A 16,829-nucleotide genomic window follows, 5' to 3' on the forward strand; every position below is an offset into this window, starting at 1 on the left:
GCGGAATGAGGCAGGGGATGGTGTGGACAGGGTGGGACCGGCCTGGGTTGAAAAGTGAGGAGGTGGAGAGTCAGCTGTGGAGCCTGGCTGTGAGGAGGGTGGGGCAGGGGTGTTGAATGTTTTGGGGGGATTCTGGGACATATAGGAAAGCGGGAGGAGGGGCGGCTCCAGAGCGCTGAAGTGGAGCCTCGGATGGGGTCTGCAAGGTTCCCCTGACCCAGGAGAGAAGGCGGAGAATTGGGGGCACGGGGCAGCGAGGTTGCGAGTTCGGTGATGAGCGGAGATAGCTTTGTGACTGCGCCCCCATTTCCTCCAGGAGGCTGAGACCCCGGCTCCGAAGTGGGTGGGAGCTTGGGGGCCAAACAGTGGTGGGATCGCAATGTCGCCGATGGCGTTGGGCCCCATTTGAGGTCGAAGCCCAGGAGTTTTGGGGCCAGGAGACTGCGAAATTTGGGTGGGTTTCTCCAGACTTGTTCATCTGCCTCAGCAGGCCCCAAAGGGGACAAGAAGCCAGCCCTGGCCGCGGTGGCTACTGAAGGAGGGCACCCAGGGGGCTGCCAGGGTCGGGGCGTCCTCGGAGCGGCTCCCCAGCGACAGGGCGAGGATCGCTGGCCCGGCGGGCAGTGGGCTGCGGCCCTCCGCGGCTTCCCAGTGGCGTCCCCTGCTAGCCCTGCCGTACAGAAGGATGGACGCGGGGCACAGGGCTCCCTGCGCGCCCCCTCCCCGCGGCCGGCCGGCCCCCACGCGCCGATGCGGAGCAGGATCTCCCGCCGCCGCAGCGGGGATTAGCGCGCTCGTGGCGAGCGCGGCGGGATTAGCCCGCGTGGACTCGGCGCCCGGCCCGGGGATTACGGCGCTCGCCCCCCGACATATATATTCTCGCGGCGTCGGCGGCGGGGCCAGGTCGGCATGGCGGCGGCGGGGGGCGCGGCGAGCCGAAGGGGCCCCGGGCGGCCCTGCCCTTTCTCCATCGAGCACATTCTCTCCAGCCTGCCCGAGCGCGGCCTCCCGGCCCGGGGCGCCCGCCCGCCGCAGCCCTCCGGCCGCCAGAGCCCCGCGGAGCCAGGCGAGCCCGGGGCGCCCGAGGCCGGGCCCTGCGCCTGCTGCTGCTGCTGCGGCCCTCGCGCGGCGCCCCGAGGGCCCTCGGAGCCAGCCGCCGGGCTGGGTGAGTGAGCGCGGGGCGTGGGCGTGGGGGTCCCCCGGGCGCGGCGCGGTCGGTGCGGAGCGCGTTCCCCGCCCCTCCCCGCCCCCTCGCCCCGCAGGCGCGCGGCGGCCGTGGCCGCTGAGGCTGGGGCCCGCGGCGCCCTTGCCCTTGGCCGCGCCGATCAGAGGCACGGGGGCGCTGCCCGGCGCGGGCGGCCCGGGCCCGCAGCGGCGCACGCGGCGCCACCGCACCATCTTCAGCGAGGAGCAGCTGCAGGCACTGGAGGCGCTCTTCGTGCAGAACCAGTACCCCGACGTGGGCACGCGCGAGCGCCTGGCCGGCCGCATCCGCCTGCGCGAGGAGCGCGTGGAGGTGAGCGCCCGCCGGCTGGACGGCGAGTGGGTTCGGGCGCCCTCGCTGCATTCCTCCTCTTGAAAAGACGGCCCTGGCGCGGGGGTCCCGGCGCGGCGGAGAGAGGGCGCACAGGGCAAGTTCCGGGCCGAGGGGCAGGCAGGGACAGGCACGTGAGGGAAAGTGTCGCTGGAACTGGAGGGGAGGTAAGGCTAGTTTTCTTTTCCTTTGTTTTAGACTTTTTCCCGCCTTGATGGTAAATGAGGTGCGCGTTCATGTTCCAGACTTTGGGAAGCTCGGAAGAGCACAACGCTGCAGAAGGGGCGCCCTGGGAGCCACCTGGCGGAGGTTGGGGGGTGGGGACGGATGCAAACGGTGGCTGGTCCGTTTGGGAAAGGGGTTCCTGTTCCGCGGCCCAAGCCACCGTCTCTATTTGCTGCGGATAAGAGACGGTGGCGCTCGGCCGCTGCCTGGTGCCAGCTCCGCAGCCCTCATCCGCCCACGCCCCGTCGGGAAGCCCTCTGAACCGTCCACCTATGGGAGCCTGGTGGGACGCGGGTCATGGGGCTGGGCCTGAGCAGTCCCTCCTCCTCAGGTCTGGTTCAAGAACCGCCGGGCCAAGTGGCGACACCAGAAGCGCGTGTCAGCGTCTGCAAGGTTCCTGCCGGGAGCCAAGAAGCCCCCCAAGGAGAGGTGCTGATGGCTCTGGAAGCTACTCCTCAGCGTGGCCGCGTCCTTTGGCGCTGGCTCAGAGAGTGGACAGACCAACTTGAAAAGGAGCTGAGAGAGGACACCAGCCTCTTCCCGTCTGCACAGCTTCCTGTATCTTGGAGCTACTGCTCAACGCAGGAGCCCCTCTGCAGGAGAACAGATGTGTGTGTGGCCGTGAGCCACCTGCTCCATTAAAGGAGGGAGCTTCAAGCATCTTCAGGCACTCTCCTCCCAAATGGCAAGCAGGCAGGAGGACCCAGGAGATTCCTTGGGGCTTAGAGGTGGGGCAGGGCACAGAGCAGGTCAGCTTTCTCAACCCCCCACCACATCCCAGGAGGCACTAACCCCGCCCCAGGACAGGAACCACCCCTTATCAACACAGGGGACCCAGAATCCCCCTCCTCCTCCTGGGGCATGCTGGCTTCTGTCCTTTCCTCAGCATGGATATAGCCCCCTTGGCCTGGCCTACAACCCTCCCGAGGCAGGGTGGGTGGTGTCTGCATCCTCCGATTGCTGCCACCTTGCAGGTCCTGAACTGAGCCCAGGTGTCCAGACCTGTAGAATAAGAAGGTTGGCTGAGGTCATCTCCAGAAGCCCCCTCCGGCTCCTTAATCCTGTGAGCCTTGTGCCAATGTGGAGAAATAAACAAGCAGTACAAACATCAGGAAAGCAGTGCAGAGTTGGAAGCGCGCCATGGCTGCACTGCCACACCCGCCAGGACCTGCCCCTCCTCTCCTTTTCAGGGAGTGTGGGGCTGCCTTGTCTTGGGGAGGACAGCCCAGTGAGTCCTCAGTCCCTGTGCCAGGGTCCCCCCAGCAAAGCAGACTGCCTCACGGGGCGTAGCTGGCACCCTGGGGCCTGCACTAGCCTCCCTGTGCTGCTGACCTGCTTCATGGCTGGGGCCCTGGCGTCCCCCTCCAGGGGATTTCCGTGCTGTGGCGTCTGCCTATCTCACAGTAGTCAATCTCCGCCATCCTGTGGGTCAAGAGGAGGTTTGACTGGGGAGACACCCCCACACACTGCCTTGGCTTGGAAAATGTCTGCTCTCCCCTCCATCATCCTGGCCCCAGGGTGAAGGACAGTGTGAAAACAAGGCTTCAATTCCCCAAGTAGGTGTACAGTGGGCCCAAGGCACCTAACACTCACCTCATCTGGCTTGGGCACCTCGTTCTGCCTCCTCCCGGGTCCTGGAGGGAATGGGGGGTATCTGGCAGGAGACACGGTCCGTCCAGAAAAGGTGCAGAAGCCAGGGCTGCAATGCCCAGGACTCTCCAAGGCTGGCCAGCTTAGATAGCACTGAGCAGGCCTGGTGTCCCAGCCAGGGCTGCCCTAACACTGCTCGGTGCCCCTAGGACAGCAGCCCTCCCCTCACCCCCAGGATGCACGCTTCTGGCTGTCACAAGGGTCTTCTCCCTGCATCCTGGCCTTATCCTTGGAGACTGCAGAGTCGGCTTGCAGAGCTCCCCTGCAGACTGGGATGCCCTCATCTCGCTGGGTTCCAGGACCTCACCTTCCTTGGCTGAGTGGCTATTTGTTATTGTGTGGGAGAGCCATGAGCAGAGCTCCACCTTTGAGGGACCCGTGGCTATGCTGCGCTCCTGATTCTCTCCTTCCTTTCTAGCTGCTCCTTGGCAGGCTCAACCCAACAGGTGGCCATTAACATAGGTGTCCTTGAGGCTGAGTCCCTCTCATCTCAAATCTCTCCCTGGTTTCTCTCTCCCTCAGGTTCCGATTCCCATGTCTCTGCCACATTTACATCTCCAGCCCAGGCCTCTCCCCTGAGCTAGATATTAACGTCCAGCTGTCCCTTCGACTCCTCCACCTGGAAGCCCACAGCAAGCTCTTCTCCTGTGCATACTAGGAGCATCAGCCAGAGGGCTGGCAATCACCCAGAGCCCTCCTCTCCCTCACGCACCATGCCCAAGCCAACAGCAAGTTGATTTTACCTCCAAAAGCAATCCCAGAATCTACTTTCTCCCCAGCTTCAACTGCACAACCTGATGAGAACTGCCATCATCTCTCACCTTGACTGCTGCACCCACTCTGGTTCCTCTTTAATTCATTCTCCATGAAAGCCAGGACCTGAACCTGCCTCTCCCCTGCCTATGGCACTCCAAGGGCTTCCCATTGCTCCTAGAATAAAGACAAAACTCACCATGACCCCTGAGGCCCCGTGCAGCCTGGGCCTGCCCCTCTGGCATCATCTTACACCTTACTGCTCCTTGCACTCTGTGCGTATCCAAAGGCCTCCCTCCCGCCGCTAGGCCATTGCACATGCTCTTCACTCTCCACCTGATCAATGCCTGCTCATCTTTTGGGTCTGCAACCACTTTCTGCCTGGGTAAACTTACCCCTACTGCCGCGTCAGTAAGATTCCCCAGGTGCAAACTCTTTTCTTGCACTGGTCAGCTGCAGTTTTAGTTGTTTATAGGGTGACCTAACTAGTGTCTGTCTGAGCCATCTGACTGTCAGTTCCACAAGGGCAGGAACCATCACCATGGAAGCCCCAGTGAATGAAAGAACAACTGCCTGTTAACTAAATCATTCTGGGGCAGCACTTTCTTCTTTGATGTAATTCACAACCTCCTTTTGGGAAGAAATGATCACTCCTGAAAAATGCTTAGGCAATTTTCTGGTCGACTTCAGTGAGAATTAGCCCTCTTCTGTGAAGCCCACTCTGGCATTCAGGGACTTAATAATTTTTAACCAGATATTTCTTTATTGAACCATTATATTTTTCTTTTCTTTTTTTGTTAGCTAACTCTCAAGAAAGAATTGTTAGGGTTCTTTTCTTGCATAAAGTTCTAATAAAACCTTCGAAACTCGTATATAACCAAATTTCCTAAAGAGTATGTTTTTGTTAATAATATAGAAGCATATGCAGTGATTATTTGCCAGAAATTGGAATCCCAAGGCCTTTCAATTCCTCACTGCTGGAATTTTTCAGATTAGCTTGAATGACACGCTCCTTAGCCCCCACCACAGCGCCCCCTGGTGCTCACAGTCCAGATGCTCACAGTCCTCTCGGGTCGGGTACTCCAGTCCCCTGCTGGAGGTGCAGCAGCCCGAGTCTCTGCCCTTGGGGTGTGGACAGTCCCCAGAGCCAAATAAGGATAGTGAGGAGGAGGTGCCCGTGATTGGGGAGGCACAGCAGTGTTGTCAGGAGAGAGAGGGGGCGGCTCTGTTTGTATGTGGCAAGACCGGAGCGGGGCGGGAGGAAGACTACAACTCCCATAAAGATCAGGGCTCGTAGTGACGTTGTACGGAGCGCAGGCCGGCCTTCGAAACGCGCTCTCCCATTGGCCGACTGTTGGAAGTGCCTGCGCAGCTGGCGCGGTCCCGCCCCCGGCCCCGCCCCTGTGACGCGCCTGCGCCGCCTGAGCCATCCTGGGATGGCGATGCAAACGCCCGGTCCTTCAGCTATGGCACTGTTGCTCCCGGTAGCGTCTGGGTCCCGGAGGAAGCGCGCGGCCGGGGAGGCCAGGGCTGTGACGAGTAAGCAACGGGTCCTGGACGAGGAAGAGTACATCGAGGTAAGACCTCGGTGCCGACGCCGGCGACTTCTGGTCCCTCCCCCGCTTCGCAGTCTTCTCGGGTCGGGTACTCCAGTCCCCTCCTGGAGGTGGAGCCGCCCGAGTCCCTGCCCTTGGGGTGTAGATAGTCCCCAGAGCCAAATAAGCATAGTGCGGAGGAGGTGCCCTTGATGGGGGAGGCACAGGAGTGTTGTCAGGGGAGAGAGGGGGCGGCTCTGTTTGTATGTGGTGGGGGTCAGGGAAACAAGGCTTTCTGTTGGAGCGTGAGTTGGACAGACTGGGAAGATGGTGGCAAAGAAGATTTTCTAGAGAGCGGTAATAGCAAGTGCAAAGGCTGGGGTTCCTGGAAACAGGCTGCGATTGCGGCGGCATCATTGAGTAGGTGGGCCTCCGACGACCTTTCCAGTAGGTGTTAGTCCTACCGCACACATGCTGAAGGCGAGGAGCTGGCAGGGGGATTGGAGAAAATCAGTTTGGTTTTGGACTGGTTAAGTTTGGGAAGCCTCTGGGATATACAAGCAGGGGCAATGGTGGACAGCTGGGTCACAGATGTGCAGCTCAGGAGCAAGGTCTGGCTGAAGGTGCAGACTTGGGAATCTCAGTCGGTTGGGGGGATGGGGGATTGTGACTGGCTGAAGTCGCCCAGGAAAGAGGTTCAGGTTGGAAATAGGAGGTCATGGGTGGAATAAAGGTGGCGACACCTACATTGGTCCAGCTAGTTTGGAGGTGGAGCCAGCAAAGGAAAATGAGAATGACCACTTAGTGAGGGGAGAGAGAGGGTTTCATGGAAATCAGAGGAGCGTTTAGTAATGTTAGACGTTTCAGCAAGGCCACATGAGATGTTCCTCTTCTTTAGAAAGTGCCCCTAAGCTCTGGGGATCATCTGGCCAGGCAGAGGTCACGGTGGTGGTCAGCAAGGGCCTTAGCATGTACCTCAGTGGAGTGAGAGGCGGCGGGCACCCAGATGGCAGCTCTAACTTTTGTTCTGATTTTTCGTGATAGGGCCTCCAGATGGTCATCCAGAGGGACTTCTTCCCTGATGTGGAGAAGCTGCAGGCACAGAAGGAGTACCTGGAGGCTGAGGAGAGTGGAGACCTGGAACGGATGCGCCAGATCGCCATCAAGTTTGGCTCTGACTTGGGCAAGATGTCCCGAGAGCCCCCACCACCCTGTAAGAGGACTCTTACAGGGTGGCAGAGAGAGGAATTCTCACTGTACTCAGGCTTATTCTAATCCCCACCCCCTCTCTTCCGCCAGATGTGACTCCAGCCACATTTGAAACTCCTGAGGTGCACCCAGGCACTGGAGTGGTGGGCAACAAGCCCCGGGGCCGGGGCCGAGGCCTGGAGGATGGTGATGGTGAGTGAGCACTGTCTTTCAAACAAATGGTTGGGATTGCCTGGGCATCTCATCCTGTGAGGCCCTGAGGGAGTAGTCCAGAGGCAGGTCACATGTTGTCCCTGAGGGGTCTCCTTGCCTAAAGAGCAGCCCTTGGGGTCAAAGAGCACTGGTCTAGGAAGCAGAAGACCTGGGTCCAGCTCCCAAACGTGGGGCAGTCCTCCGAGCCTCTGGCCCTCCTCTGTGGAAGGGGAATCTCACCATCTTTCTCACCAGCCTGCTCACTGTGTGCGACCCCCTGCCCACTGGGCTCCATGGGCCTGGTAGGGCTCCTTTCCTCACTGTCTCCTTAGGATGCCTCAGGACCTCTGCACTTGCTTCTTCCAAGTGGGTCCCTTCCCCTGGATAACTGCATGGCTCACTCCTTCAGGCCTCCGCTCAGGTGCGGACCATTCAGAGAACCCTTTCCTGAGCTCCCACTGTAAAGTCACGTCACCATGGTGCTTTCTGCCTTCCCACCTGGCTTTGTTTTCTCACGACAGGACGTGGCACTTAAAAAGGCATTTCGTTTTTTTATTGTCTCTCTCCTCCATGAGAGCAGGTTCTCTGTCGTGCGTCCATCTGTGTGTTCTGCATCTAGAAGAGTGCATGGTGTGTTATGGGCTTTCCACAAATATGTGTGTGTAGAACAAATGAAAGAGTTGTGTGCTTCAACACGTTTGCTAGGGTGTGTGTGCGACATCCCAACTTGACGAGGGAGTCTCTCTAGGAAAGAGCATTCCGAGCCCTGTTGAGCACGAGTGTTCCGCGTGCTCCAGGACCTCCTCGAGGACAGTCATTGTAGTCATCAGTAGTGGCACGTCAGTGCCTGTACAGACAGACGAGATGCATTCTGTACTAAGTCCTAGTCTGCGGTGTGCTGTACTAAACACAGATGTGGTGTGTGCTCACATAGACATGATGTTTTCTGCTTCAAAACCCAGCTCTTTCTGCTGTTAACACAGTCCGTCAGTTAGGTCCTTGGAGCCTGATTCTCCATTGCAATATGACACAGAAATCACAGGCAATTTGCAGATTCTTTTTCTTTAAATACCTTTTACTTGTCAGTAAGCTCAGCATCCTTTCAGTAACCTAAGTGTTAGGTACTGTCATCGTTCATGGTCATAGGTGAGGAAACCGAGGCTCAGGAAGGCAGTAACTTCTGCAGGTCTCAGAGCTGGTCAGTGGCGGAATGGGGCTTGAGTCCTCATCTTTCTGCCCCTGGGTCTTGAATTTTTAGCCGATGTGCTTTGTGCACAGTCTAGCGGGTGGTAGGTGGCCAAGACTGTCACTAAAGTGGAAGAAAAGGCTCTCCTCCTAACGGCCCCACTGAAGTCTACACCACTGCTCGCAGCCCAACAGCACCACCTCGGTGGGGGTGGGGGGTGCAGGGGACGGCCAGGATTGTGACCCAGTGCCTGTGAGGCCCCATTTGGAGCACCAGGTCATAGGGGGTCCCTGCCATCAGGGCCCACTAGTAGGTCGGAAGGCATAGGTGACGGCCCCCGCCTGTAGCACAGGTTCCAGGAAGGGAGCAGGCAGGGTAAGGAGATCCCAAGGTGGAGGGGAGCCCGGGGCTTCGGAGGCAGGGCCTACACGACTGGCATGGTTTGAGCTGGAAAGACCCTCTGTGATCACTTGCTCTTTCTCTAACACCGGGATGGCCCCCCTTCCAGTCTGACAGATTGCATGCTTGGCATCCAGCAGATGGGGAGAGCCCCTGAGGGCTCCCTGGGCAGTTTGGGTGGGATGATTCCAGAAGCTCCCAGGCCGGGGGTTGTCTGGCAGTATGGGTTCTCATGGACAGATGCGGGTCCAGGGGGGAAGATTCCAACCCTGCTTGTAGGGTGCTGCGGTTCCCAGGACCGACTGACTGCACAGTGGTGTTTATGCTGTTTGTGGTTCTGTATCACCCTCCCCTGCATCCCTGAGCAGGAGAGGCTGGAGAGGAGGAGGAGAAGGAGCCCCTGCCCAGCCTGGATGTTTTCCTGAGCCGGTATACAAGCGAGGACAACGCCTCCTTCCAGGAGATCATGGAGGTGGCCAAGGAGAAGAGCCGGGCACGCCATGCCTGGCTCTACCAGGCCGAGGAGGAGTTTGAGAAGGTGTCCCTGGGTGCCGGGGCATAGGTGCCCTATGTTGGGATGAGGAGAGTCCCAGGGCCAGGGCACAGTGCCTGGGGGCCTCTCTGACCCTCACTTTCACCCCTGTGATGCAGAGGCAGAAAGATAATCTTGCGCTCCCGTCGGCGGAGCACCAAGCCATCGAGAGCAGCCGGGCTGGCGTGGAGACTTGGAAGTACAAGGCTAGGAACTCCCTCATGTACTACCCAGAGGGTGAGCGGGCAGCGGGTGGCTGTGCGTTTGTACCTGGCCTTCAAGGTGTGTGTGTCTCTGCCCCCTTGCCTTCCGGGCCTTGGAGGGGTCCTGTCTGTCTCAGGGCATGTGGGTCCGTGTGTGAAGTCAGTGAGGGAGTGAGGCCCACCCCAGCTTCGTTCAGGTTCTGCAATATGGAGGCTGGACTAGGCTCTGTGCTTCTGGTCATTGGGGAGTGACTTGGCCTCTCCCTCAGGCCCTGAGCTGAGGTGGTGCCTGCCTACCCCTCTTACACCTGCTGCCGTCTCTGCTCCATCTGCCAGGCGTCCCTGATGAAGAGCAGCTGTTTAAGAAGCCCCGGCAGGTGGTGCATAAGAATACTCGCTTCCTCAGGGACCCCTTCAGCCAGGCCCTGAGCAGGTCCCAGCTGCAGCAGGCCGCTGCCCTCAATGCTCAGGTGAGTGGTGGGGCCAGCAGGGGGCCAGCTGTGGGTAGGCACAGCCTCCCTGATCACGGCTGCCCCTTCTTTTTCCTTTTTTTTTTTTTTTTTTGTGAGGAAGATCAGCCCTGAACTAACATCCATGCCAATCCTCTTTTTGCTGAGGAAAACTGGCCCTGGGCTAACATCCATGCCCATCTTCCTCCACTTTATGTGGGACGCCGCCACAGCACGGCCTGACAAGCGGTGCGAGGGTGCGCGCCCGGGATCCAAACCTGGTCCGCCAGCAGTGGAGTGCGTGCACTTAGCCGCTACACCACGAGGCCGGCCCCAAGCTGCTCCTTCTTAGATTAGGGCCATTCTTGGGCTTGGTGGAGCTCAGCAGTGTGGGAATGTTTGGGGCACCTCTGTGGCAAGGTCTTGAATCTTTTCTCAACCCATGTGGGCATTCATTGGTGCTGTCTTGGTCAGACAAATTCTGTGGGTCCAGATCTGTGCCAGCTCCTTTGGTGGGCAAGGATGAGAGAAGAGAGGCTTCTGAGAGTCAGTCTGGCCAGACCCACACCCACGCACCAGGCAGGGTTGGGAGTGGACAGTGGTGGGGGGTGCAGGCTGCAGCGGGGAGGCTGGGTGGCCAGCAAGTGCCAGAAGGGAACCTGGCCCAGAGGGCAGGCTGGGGGTGGGGAGGGGGTGCTAGGCGTGACAGAGAGCAGAGATTTCTGAGCCTGGGAGCAAGATAATGGGTACTATGCACCCATGACTCCAACGATGATGGAATCAAAGGGTAGGAGGCAGGAGGTGGGGAGACTGTTTTGGAGGCTCTTACAAGTGCCTTGTGGGAAGGAGATCAGAGCACAGGCACCATAGTTAGTGTGGCCCCTACAGTGGCCTGAATCAGTAGTCCATGAAAGTAGCCCATGTGGGGTCTGGCCCCAGGCCAAGGGCCCTGGCGCTGCCCTGCATGGAAGGTGGGGGAGCTTCCCTTGTTTGAATGTCACTCTGCCAGGTCCTCCAGGTCTCTGCAGGGGCCAGGGGTCTCCTCTCTTTCCCCAGGGGCCTGCCAGCCCCAGGGCCCCCCTCTGCCCTAGTTGGAGAGTGTTCCCAGCACGTTCCTGTGCACCTGCCCATCAGCCAGCTGGGGGCGGCAGGCTTGGGCGCCCCTGACACCAGCCTCTCTGCTTGTTCCAGCACAAACAGGGCAAGGTGGGCCCCGACGGCAAGGAGCTGATCCCCCAGGAGTCCCCCCGAGTGGGCGGATTTGGATTTGTTGCCACCCCTTCTCCTGCCCCTGGTGAGACATGTGCCCGCTGCCAAGCTTGCCCGCCAACAGGACTGCCTGGGGGAGGTTGGCCCCAGGTCAGCCCCACGCCTGGTGTGACTCAGGGCCCAGTGTCCCATCTGTGCAAGGACAGGGCTGGACCCTCGGGCAGCCCTGACCTGAGACATGTGGGGCCTGGCCCATTTAGCTGGGCAGTCTCCATGCCTCACCCCAGGCTCGGCCGGACAGACTGGGTGTGCTGGGAACCAGGGGTGTTGGGGCTCTGCTGGACAGACTGGCCGTGGTGAGCATGCGGAGTGGTGCAGGGGCGGGCGGGCCTGGGGCCTGATGTGCAGTGAGGGCAGTGTAATCCAGTGGGCTGCCAGGCGGGTGTCTTCTTATGTTAGAACTGTGTGTGCAAGCCAAGCCACAGTCTGCAGGAAATTGCGTGCACCTGGGGCCTCGTAGCGGGGCCTGGCCCATGTGTGGTGGGCAAGATAGGCCTGAGGGGCACTCTAGGGCTGTGTGCCCCTCCCTTAGGCCACTTGCCTCTTGCCACTGGCCTGGGCTCGGGGTCCCCATTAGTCCTGGGGTAATGTGTTCTGGGTCTCACGTCAGCAAGTGTGTGGTGCTTATAAACCTAGATCCAGAGAGCACTGTAGGGTGGGGGGCTCAGGAGGTGTGTGAGCCTTGGGGACAGTCTTACGGTACACATGGTGTCCCTACGCCCTCATGCCCTGTGCCCCAGTGCCCCGTGCACTGGTCTCTGCACTCTGCGGTGCTGGTTGCTGAGATGCAGGCCAGGGCATGTGGAGGTGCCACAGGTTTGTCCAGGGTCCTTGGAGGTTTGGGAACTCTGGAAGCCCCAGAGCGTCTCCTCCCTTGGGGTGCGGTGCCAGCAGTGACCTCCAGGAGGCTCCCCTGGCCCTGTGCTAGGATGGCCCAGCTGACCTAGTCCGGCTTCTCTGGGGAGCCTCCCTCCCCCAGGATAAGCCCCATGGCTGTGGGGGCCTAGGCCTGCTCTGGGCCCACAGCGGCCTTGGCGTTTCCCTCTCAGAGGGCAGAGGTGCCAGGGTTCTAGAGTCCCGGGGAAGGAGAGGGGGCCAGCTGCCGGCCTTGGTGTTTGCTAGCTGGAACGTGCATAGGAGAAGTGGCTGTGGTGGGAGGGAGGGCCCAGGTGGTGCCCCCACCTGGGTCCCCTGGCCTGAGGTGGCTGTGGGCTCTCCATCCGCAGGTGTGAACGAGTCCCCACTGATGACCTGGGGGGAGGTCGAGAACACACCCTTGAGAGTGGAAGGATCAGAAACCCCCTACATAGACAGGACGCCGGGGCCAGCCTTCAAGGTGGGTCGTGGTGAGGAGAGCACGGGTGGGACCCCTGGTGGACACTTGGCCTTCTGAGCACCCATAGCTCAATGCACAGAGATGTGTTCCAGCTGCCACCAGTCAAATCGCTGACAACTGGTGGGCCGAGCCACATGCTAGGCTGCACTCCTGCACGGGCACTGTGTTCTGAGAATGGGACAAGGGCAGTGAGGACAGGTGTGGGTGGACGAGTGGGTCTGTCAAGTGTGGGACCAAGGCAGGGAGCGGCTGTGGCCCCTCTGAGCCTGTAGGCCTGGAGGATGGGGCTGCTCAGAGATGAGGGCAGTCTCAGAGGTGGACCAGGAGCTCCAACTGCACTACAGGCCTGAGGGCCAGGAAGGGTTCCAGAACCCCAGCGTTCCATGGGACGTGGTTTCTGTCTTCAGAACGGCTAAGTGTTTGCAGAGAGAGGCGTCTTGCAGAGATCTGGGTGGCCCAGGATGGCGTGGGTAAGTGGGCAGGCAGGTGGGGCCCTGGAGAGGTGTTGGGAAGGCAAAGTGCTCAGGTCGGCACCAGTTTGTTGGGGAAACTGAGTGACTGGCATAATTTGGAAGGAAGAGAAATCCCCGAAAGTGGGGAGCGTGCAGTCCTGTTGTCGAGGTGCTGGGCCTCTGCCTATGCTGACTGTGGAGTGCAGGGAGATGGAGGAAGGCAGAGGTTGGTGTTGTCGCAGAGACAGAGGGTGTGGGATTACGTCCTCTGCTTTGAAACCCAAAAGAATCGGGCATGAAGTCTGGAATTAATGTAGAAGGTCTGCATGGGGGCTAGGTCAGAGGTCGTCTTGAACCAGTCCCTCAAACACTGGCAGCGATCAGTTTGAAATGCAACGGAAAAAGAGACATCCCTCACGGTAGCATCAGAAATGTAGAACTAGGAACAACTTAGCTTTTGTAAAGAAACTGCAGACTTAGAGAAGGAGAACACTGCCGCTGGGTGCGCCCGAAGGTGCAGGCCCCAGCGAAGCGCAGCTCACCCTGCCCTGAGTAGTTCAGAGGGGTAACGCATGTCCGGACAGAACATACATGGAGGTTTTTGGTACTTTGGTTCTAAAATTTGTCTGGGACATGAGGATAACCAGGAAAAACTTGAGACAGGAATAACGGAGCGGCGCCTGTGCTGTCGTAACAGAGCCCCCCAGAAGGCTGTAGGTGTGTCAGCGTGTGCCACGGCCCGGGGACCTACAGTCAATAGGAAAGGAGAGATTCTAGAAGAAACCTTAGTCCAAGACAGAATTTAGGGTGTGTTAGAGACAACAGTTCCGGCTGTGTTGAGTAGTAGAGAATTTGGAAATACAGTAAACCAGGTCCTTAATACGTGTAGCAAAGTGAATTCCAGAAAGTTGGAAAGGTTAAATATGGTCACTGTTTAAACTGATCTCAAGGTTGGAAGGACTTGTAAACACAAAAGCAAGGGGAGACGTTACAGAGGAGGTGACGGCTAGGTTACAGGACCTGAAAGCAGCAGGAGACGCACACATAGATAAAAGTAAGAGCAAAGAGCTGAAATTCAGATGGCATAGCTTAATATAATCCACACAGATAAAGCTTCGGTAAGTTAGAAAAGCAAAACAAAACACCAAGATAAGCGCTTCAATAGAAAAAATGTTGGGAAGTTCTCAAAAGAACTACAGAAGGTCAGTGAAGGCAGAGGCTATTCACTGTTGTCATCAGAGGGGAGCAGATTAAAATGAGACCCTCTTTGTTTGTAGAAGATTGTCAGAGATTCGTCACTTGGCCCTGCTGGCTTTGAGAGTGTGAGGACAGGCGAGGAGAGCTGGGCCTTGGGTGGGTGGGCAGCTCAGGTGGGCTGGTTGGGGGCTTTCGGGGGGCTTTTAGGGGAGGCAGCAGTGGGTTGTTGGGATCGTAGGGGCCACAGGAAGAGACAGGCACCCCCAGCAGTGAGGGACTGCCTGGCTCCATGGCAGGCCACCCACGTGCCTGCTGCCTTGTAGATCTTGGAGCCAGGCCGCAGGGAGCGGCTGGGGCTGAAGATGGCCAACGAGGCTGCCGCCAAGAACCGGGCCAAGAAGCAGGAGGCCTTGCGGAGAGTGACGGAGAACCTGGCTAGGTGAGGGGTACCTGACCTGCAGGGGGGTCTCTCCCTGCTCCTGCTCGGCCCCACCCCCCCGCAGTGTGGATGCATGGTCTGCAGGGCAGGCCCACAGGTTCTGTGGTGGGTCCTGTGGCAGCTCCTCTGATCCAGAGCATGACCCTGTGTGAACCAGGATGCAGGGCTCTTCTCTGTCTTTTCTTCAACCTCCTTGGCACATCCCTCAGAGGCCCCCCTAGGCCCATTGTCCCACTCTGAGCTCTTGTCAGCCCTGTGGAAGTGGGTGTTATCATTCCCCTGGAGAGAGTTGGGTCCACCCCAGTGCCACAGCCAAGGGCAGCACCACCGCCATTTAGCCTCAAGTTTGGCCTCACTACTGTGTGCCAGGCCACCCGATTTCCTCAGCCTAGAATGACCACAGGTCTGTCCCTCTTCCAGCCACCAGCGGTGCTCGGTCCAGCCTAATCCTGCCTCTCTTGCCCACCCCTTCCACCCCAGCCTCACCCCCAAAGGCCTGAGCCCAGCCATGTCCCCAGCTCTGCAGCGCCTCGTGAGCAGGACGGCCAGCAAGTACACAGACCGGGCCCTGCGGGCCAGTTACACACCATCCCCAGCACGCTCAACCCACCTCAAGACCCCCACCGGCGGGCCCCAAACCCCCACGAGCACACCAGCTCCTGGCTCTGCCACACGCACCCCCCTCAGCCAGGACCCGGCCTCCATCACGGACAACCTGCTGCAGCTCCCTGCCCGGCGCAAAGCCTCAGACTTCTTCTAGGTTCAAGCCCGGCCTGGGCCCATGGAAGCTTTGTGGAGCCTGCAGGGTAGCTGTCCACCCCGCGGTGGACTCCGGCCTTCTGGGGACCCAGGCCCGGGCCAAAACAGCGACTATCCCAGGAGCCACAGAAGAAGGGTGCCGTGCCACGGCCAGGCTGGCACAGGACTTGCCCCCACCTTGGGGTGCATCCCAGGGCCTTGCCCAGGTTTTCTGTGGAGCCCCTGCCTGTGTCTATTTGACTGTCATTAAAGAACGCCTAGCGCAGCCTGGTAGGGCCACCTTTCTGTCCTGCTGCCTGCGCTGACCTGCAGCGTGGTCTCAGGGCTGCAGGCCACCCGGGGAGGAAGCTGCTGAGTGGAGTGACCTTTGGAGGGCCAGTGTGTCTGGCCTTTCCCGTCACCTTCTGCATTGCTTTCTGTGGCACCCCTGGAGCTCGGAACCTGCCTTCTGAGCTGAGTCCACGGCCTGGTGCCCCCTGCCTGCCCAAGCTCTTTCTGCTCCTCTGACGGAAGGACGGAACCTTGGTAGTTGTTCCCCCTGGGCTCAGCTGGGGCTCTGGGCCCAGGTCTGCAGCCTCCCCAGCCAGGCTTGGCCTGCGTGGTATGCTGGTGACAGGGCTGTATGGGTCCTCCATGTGAGGTCACACCCCCACATGAGGCACCTTCTTGGTGGCCTTACCATCACCTTCTCCAGCTGCTTCCAGCTCAGGTGGGGCAGGGCTATCTCTACCTGCCCTTCTCTCCTCCAGCGCTCCAGGCCCTGCCCGCCATATGCTGCTGAGTCGCCAGCCTCACCTCGCTGTCACTCCCACCAGCAGGAGCCCCAGATGACAGTAACTGGGCTGAGAGTGGCCTCTGCACCATGGCTCAGCACTTGCCCATGGGCCTGAGGGTATTGGTGCCTGACCCTCAAGAGGCTGAGAGCCAGTTGCTTGACATGGAGGTGAGGTCCCTGCACCGTGGGCTTATGGGCCCAAGACCATGGGCTGGCTCCCATACGTGTCTCTTCAGGCCTCAGGTGGGGTCAGGTTGTGCCCAGGGTGCTCAGGGAGACACAGCTGGAATCTGCTTAGACCAGAGTCCTTCCTGCTCTGAGCACGCCCAGCCCTGCGCTAGGCGACCTTCTTGGGTCTTCCTGTGTTGGTCTTCTCGCTCCCTCCGTGAGTACCGATGTTCTCTGGAGGCTGGTGTGGGGCCTGCCGCCTTCCTGGGCTTCCACTAACCTGTGCTCCTCAACAGTGGGGCTGAGCCCTGGCTGTGCCCTGGGACCCACCAAGGCGGCTGGAGGTGGGCTCCGCAGGTGAGCATGGGCCCAGGGCTGGGCCTGCCCGGGGATCAGGAAGGTGCAGCTTTTGGTGCTTTTCCCCCATTGGGAAGGGTGGGCTTGAGCCCGAGGGAGCCCCCAGGAAGTGGGGAGGCAGAGGACTGAGTGGACGTGAGTGAGATGCAGGCAGGGCCACGTAGGCCCAGGTGCTGACAACCTCGAGCACTTGGCTGGTATGGAGAGTGG

At 59.6% G+C, this 16,829-nt stretch overlaps 2 protein-coding genes across 3 annotated transcripts; both read left to right on the top strand.

The window, feature by feature from the left end:
- The first annotated feature begins 814 nt into the window (after positions 1–814).
- Positions 815–4,964, top strand: GSC2 (goosecoid homeobox 2). Its single transcript, XM_087423745.1, has 3 exons — positions 815–1,165; positions 1,263–1,516; positions 2,091–4,964. Exons 1-3 carry the CDS (start codon positions 910–912, stop codon positions 2,193–2,195), a joined length of 615 nt encoding a protein of 204 aa, XP_087279871.1. The 5' UTR covers positions 815–909; the 3' UTR covers positions 2,196–4,964.
- A 605-nt stretch (positions 4,965–5,569) lies between these two features.
- ESS2 (ess-2 spliceosome associated protein) lies at positions 5,570–15,585 on the top strand. Of its 2 annotated transcripts, none has more exons than XM_087423746.1 (10): positions 5,570–5,739; positions 6,742–6,910; positions 6,997–7,098; positions 9,052–9,221; positions 9,335–9,452; positions 9,755–9,888; positions 11,059–11,161; positions 12,363–12,472; positions 14,445–14,560; positions 14,981–15,585. In XM_087423746.1, exons 1-10 carry the CDS (start codon positions 5,599–5,601, stop codon positions 15,318–15,320), a joined length of 1,503 nt encoding a protein of 500 aa, XP_087279872.1. In that variant the 5' UTR covers positions 5,570–5,598; the 3' UTR covers positions 15,321–15,585. The 2 variants fall into 2 exon arrangements, with proteins under 2 accessions (XP_087279872.1, XP_014652226.1); XM_014796740.2 differs by having other exon boundaries at positions 5,571–5,739; positions 15,041–15,585.
- Positions 15,586–16,829: the final 1,244 nt, after the last annotated feature.

Source organism: Ceratotherium simum, chromosome 35 (genome assembly GCF_057802395.1).
Source record: "Ceratotherium simum simum isolate JZ-2026a chromosome 35, ASM5780239v1, whole genome shotgun sequence".
NCBI lineage: Eukaryota > Metazoa > Chordata > Mammalia > Perissodactyla > Rhinocerotidae > Ceratotherium > Ceratotherium simum.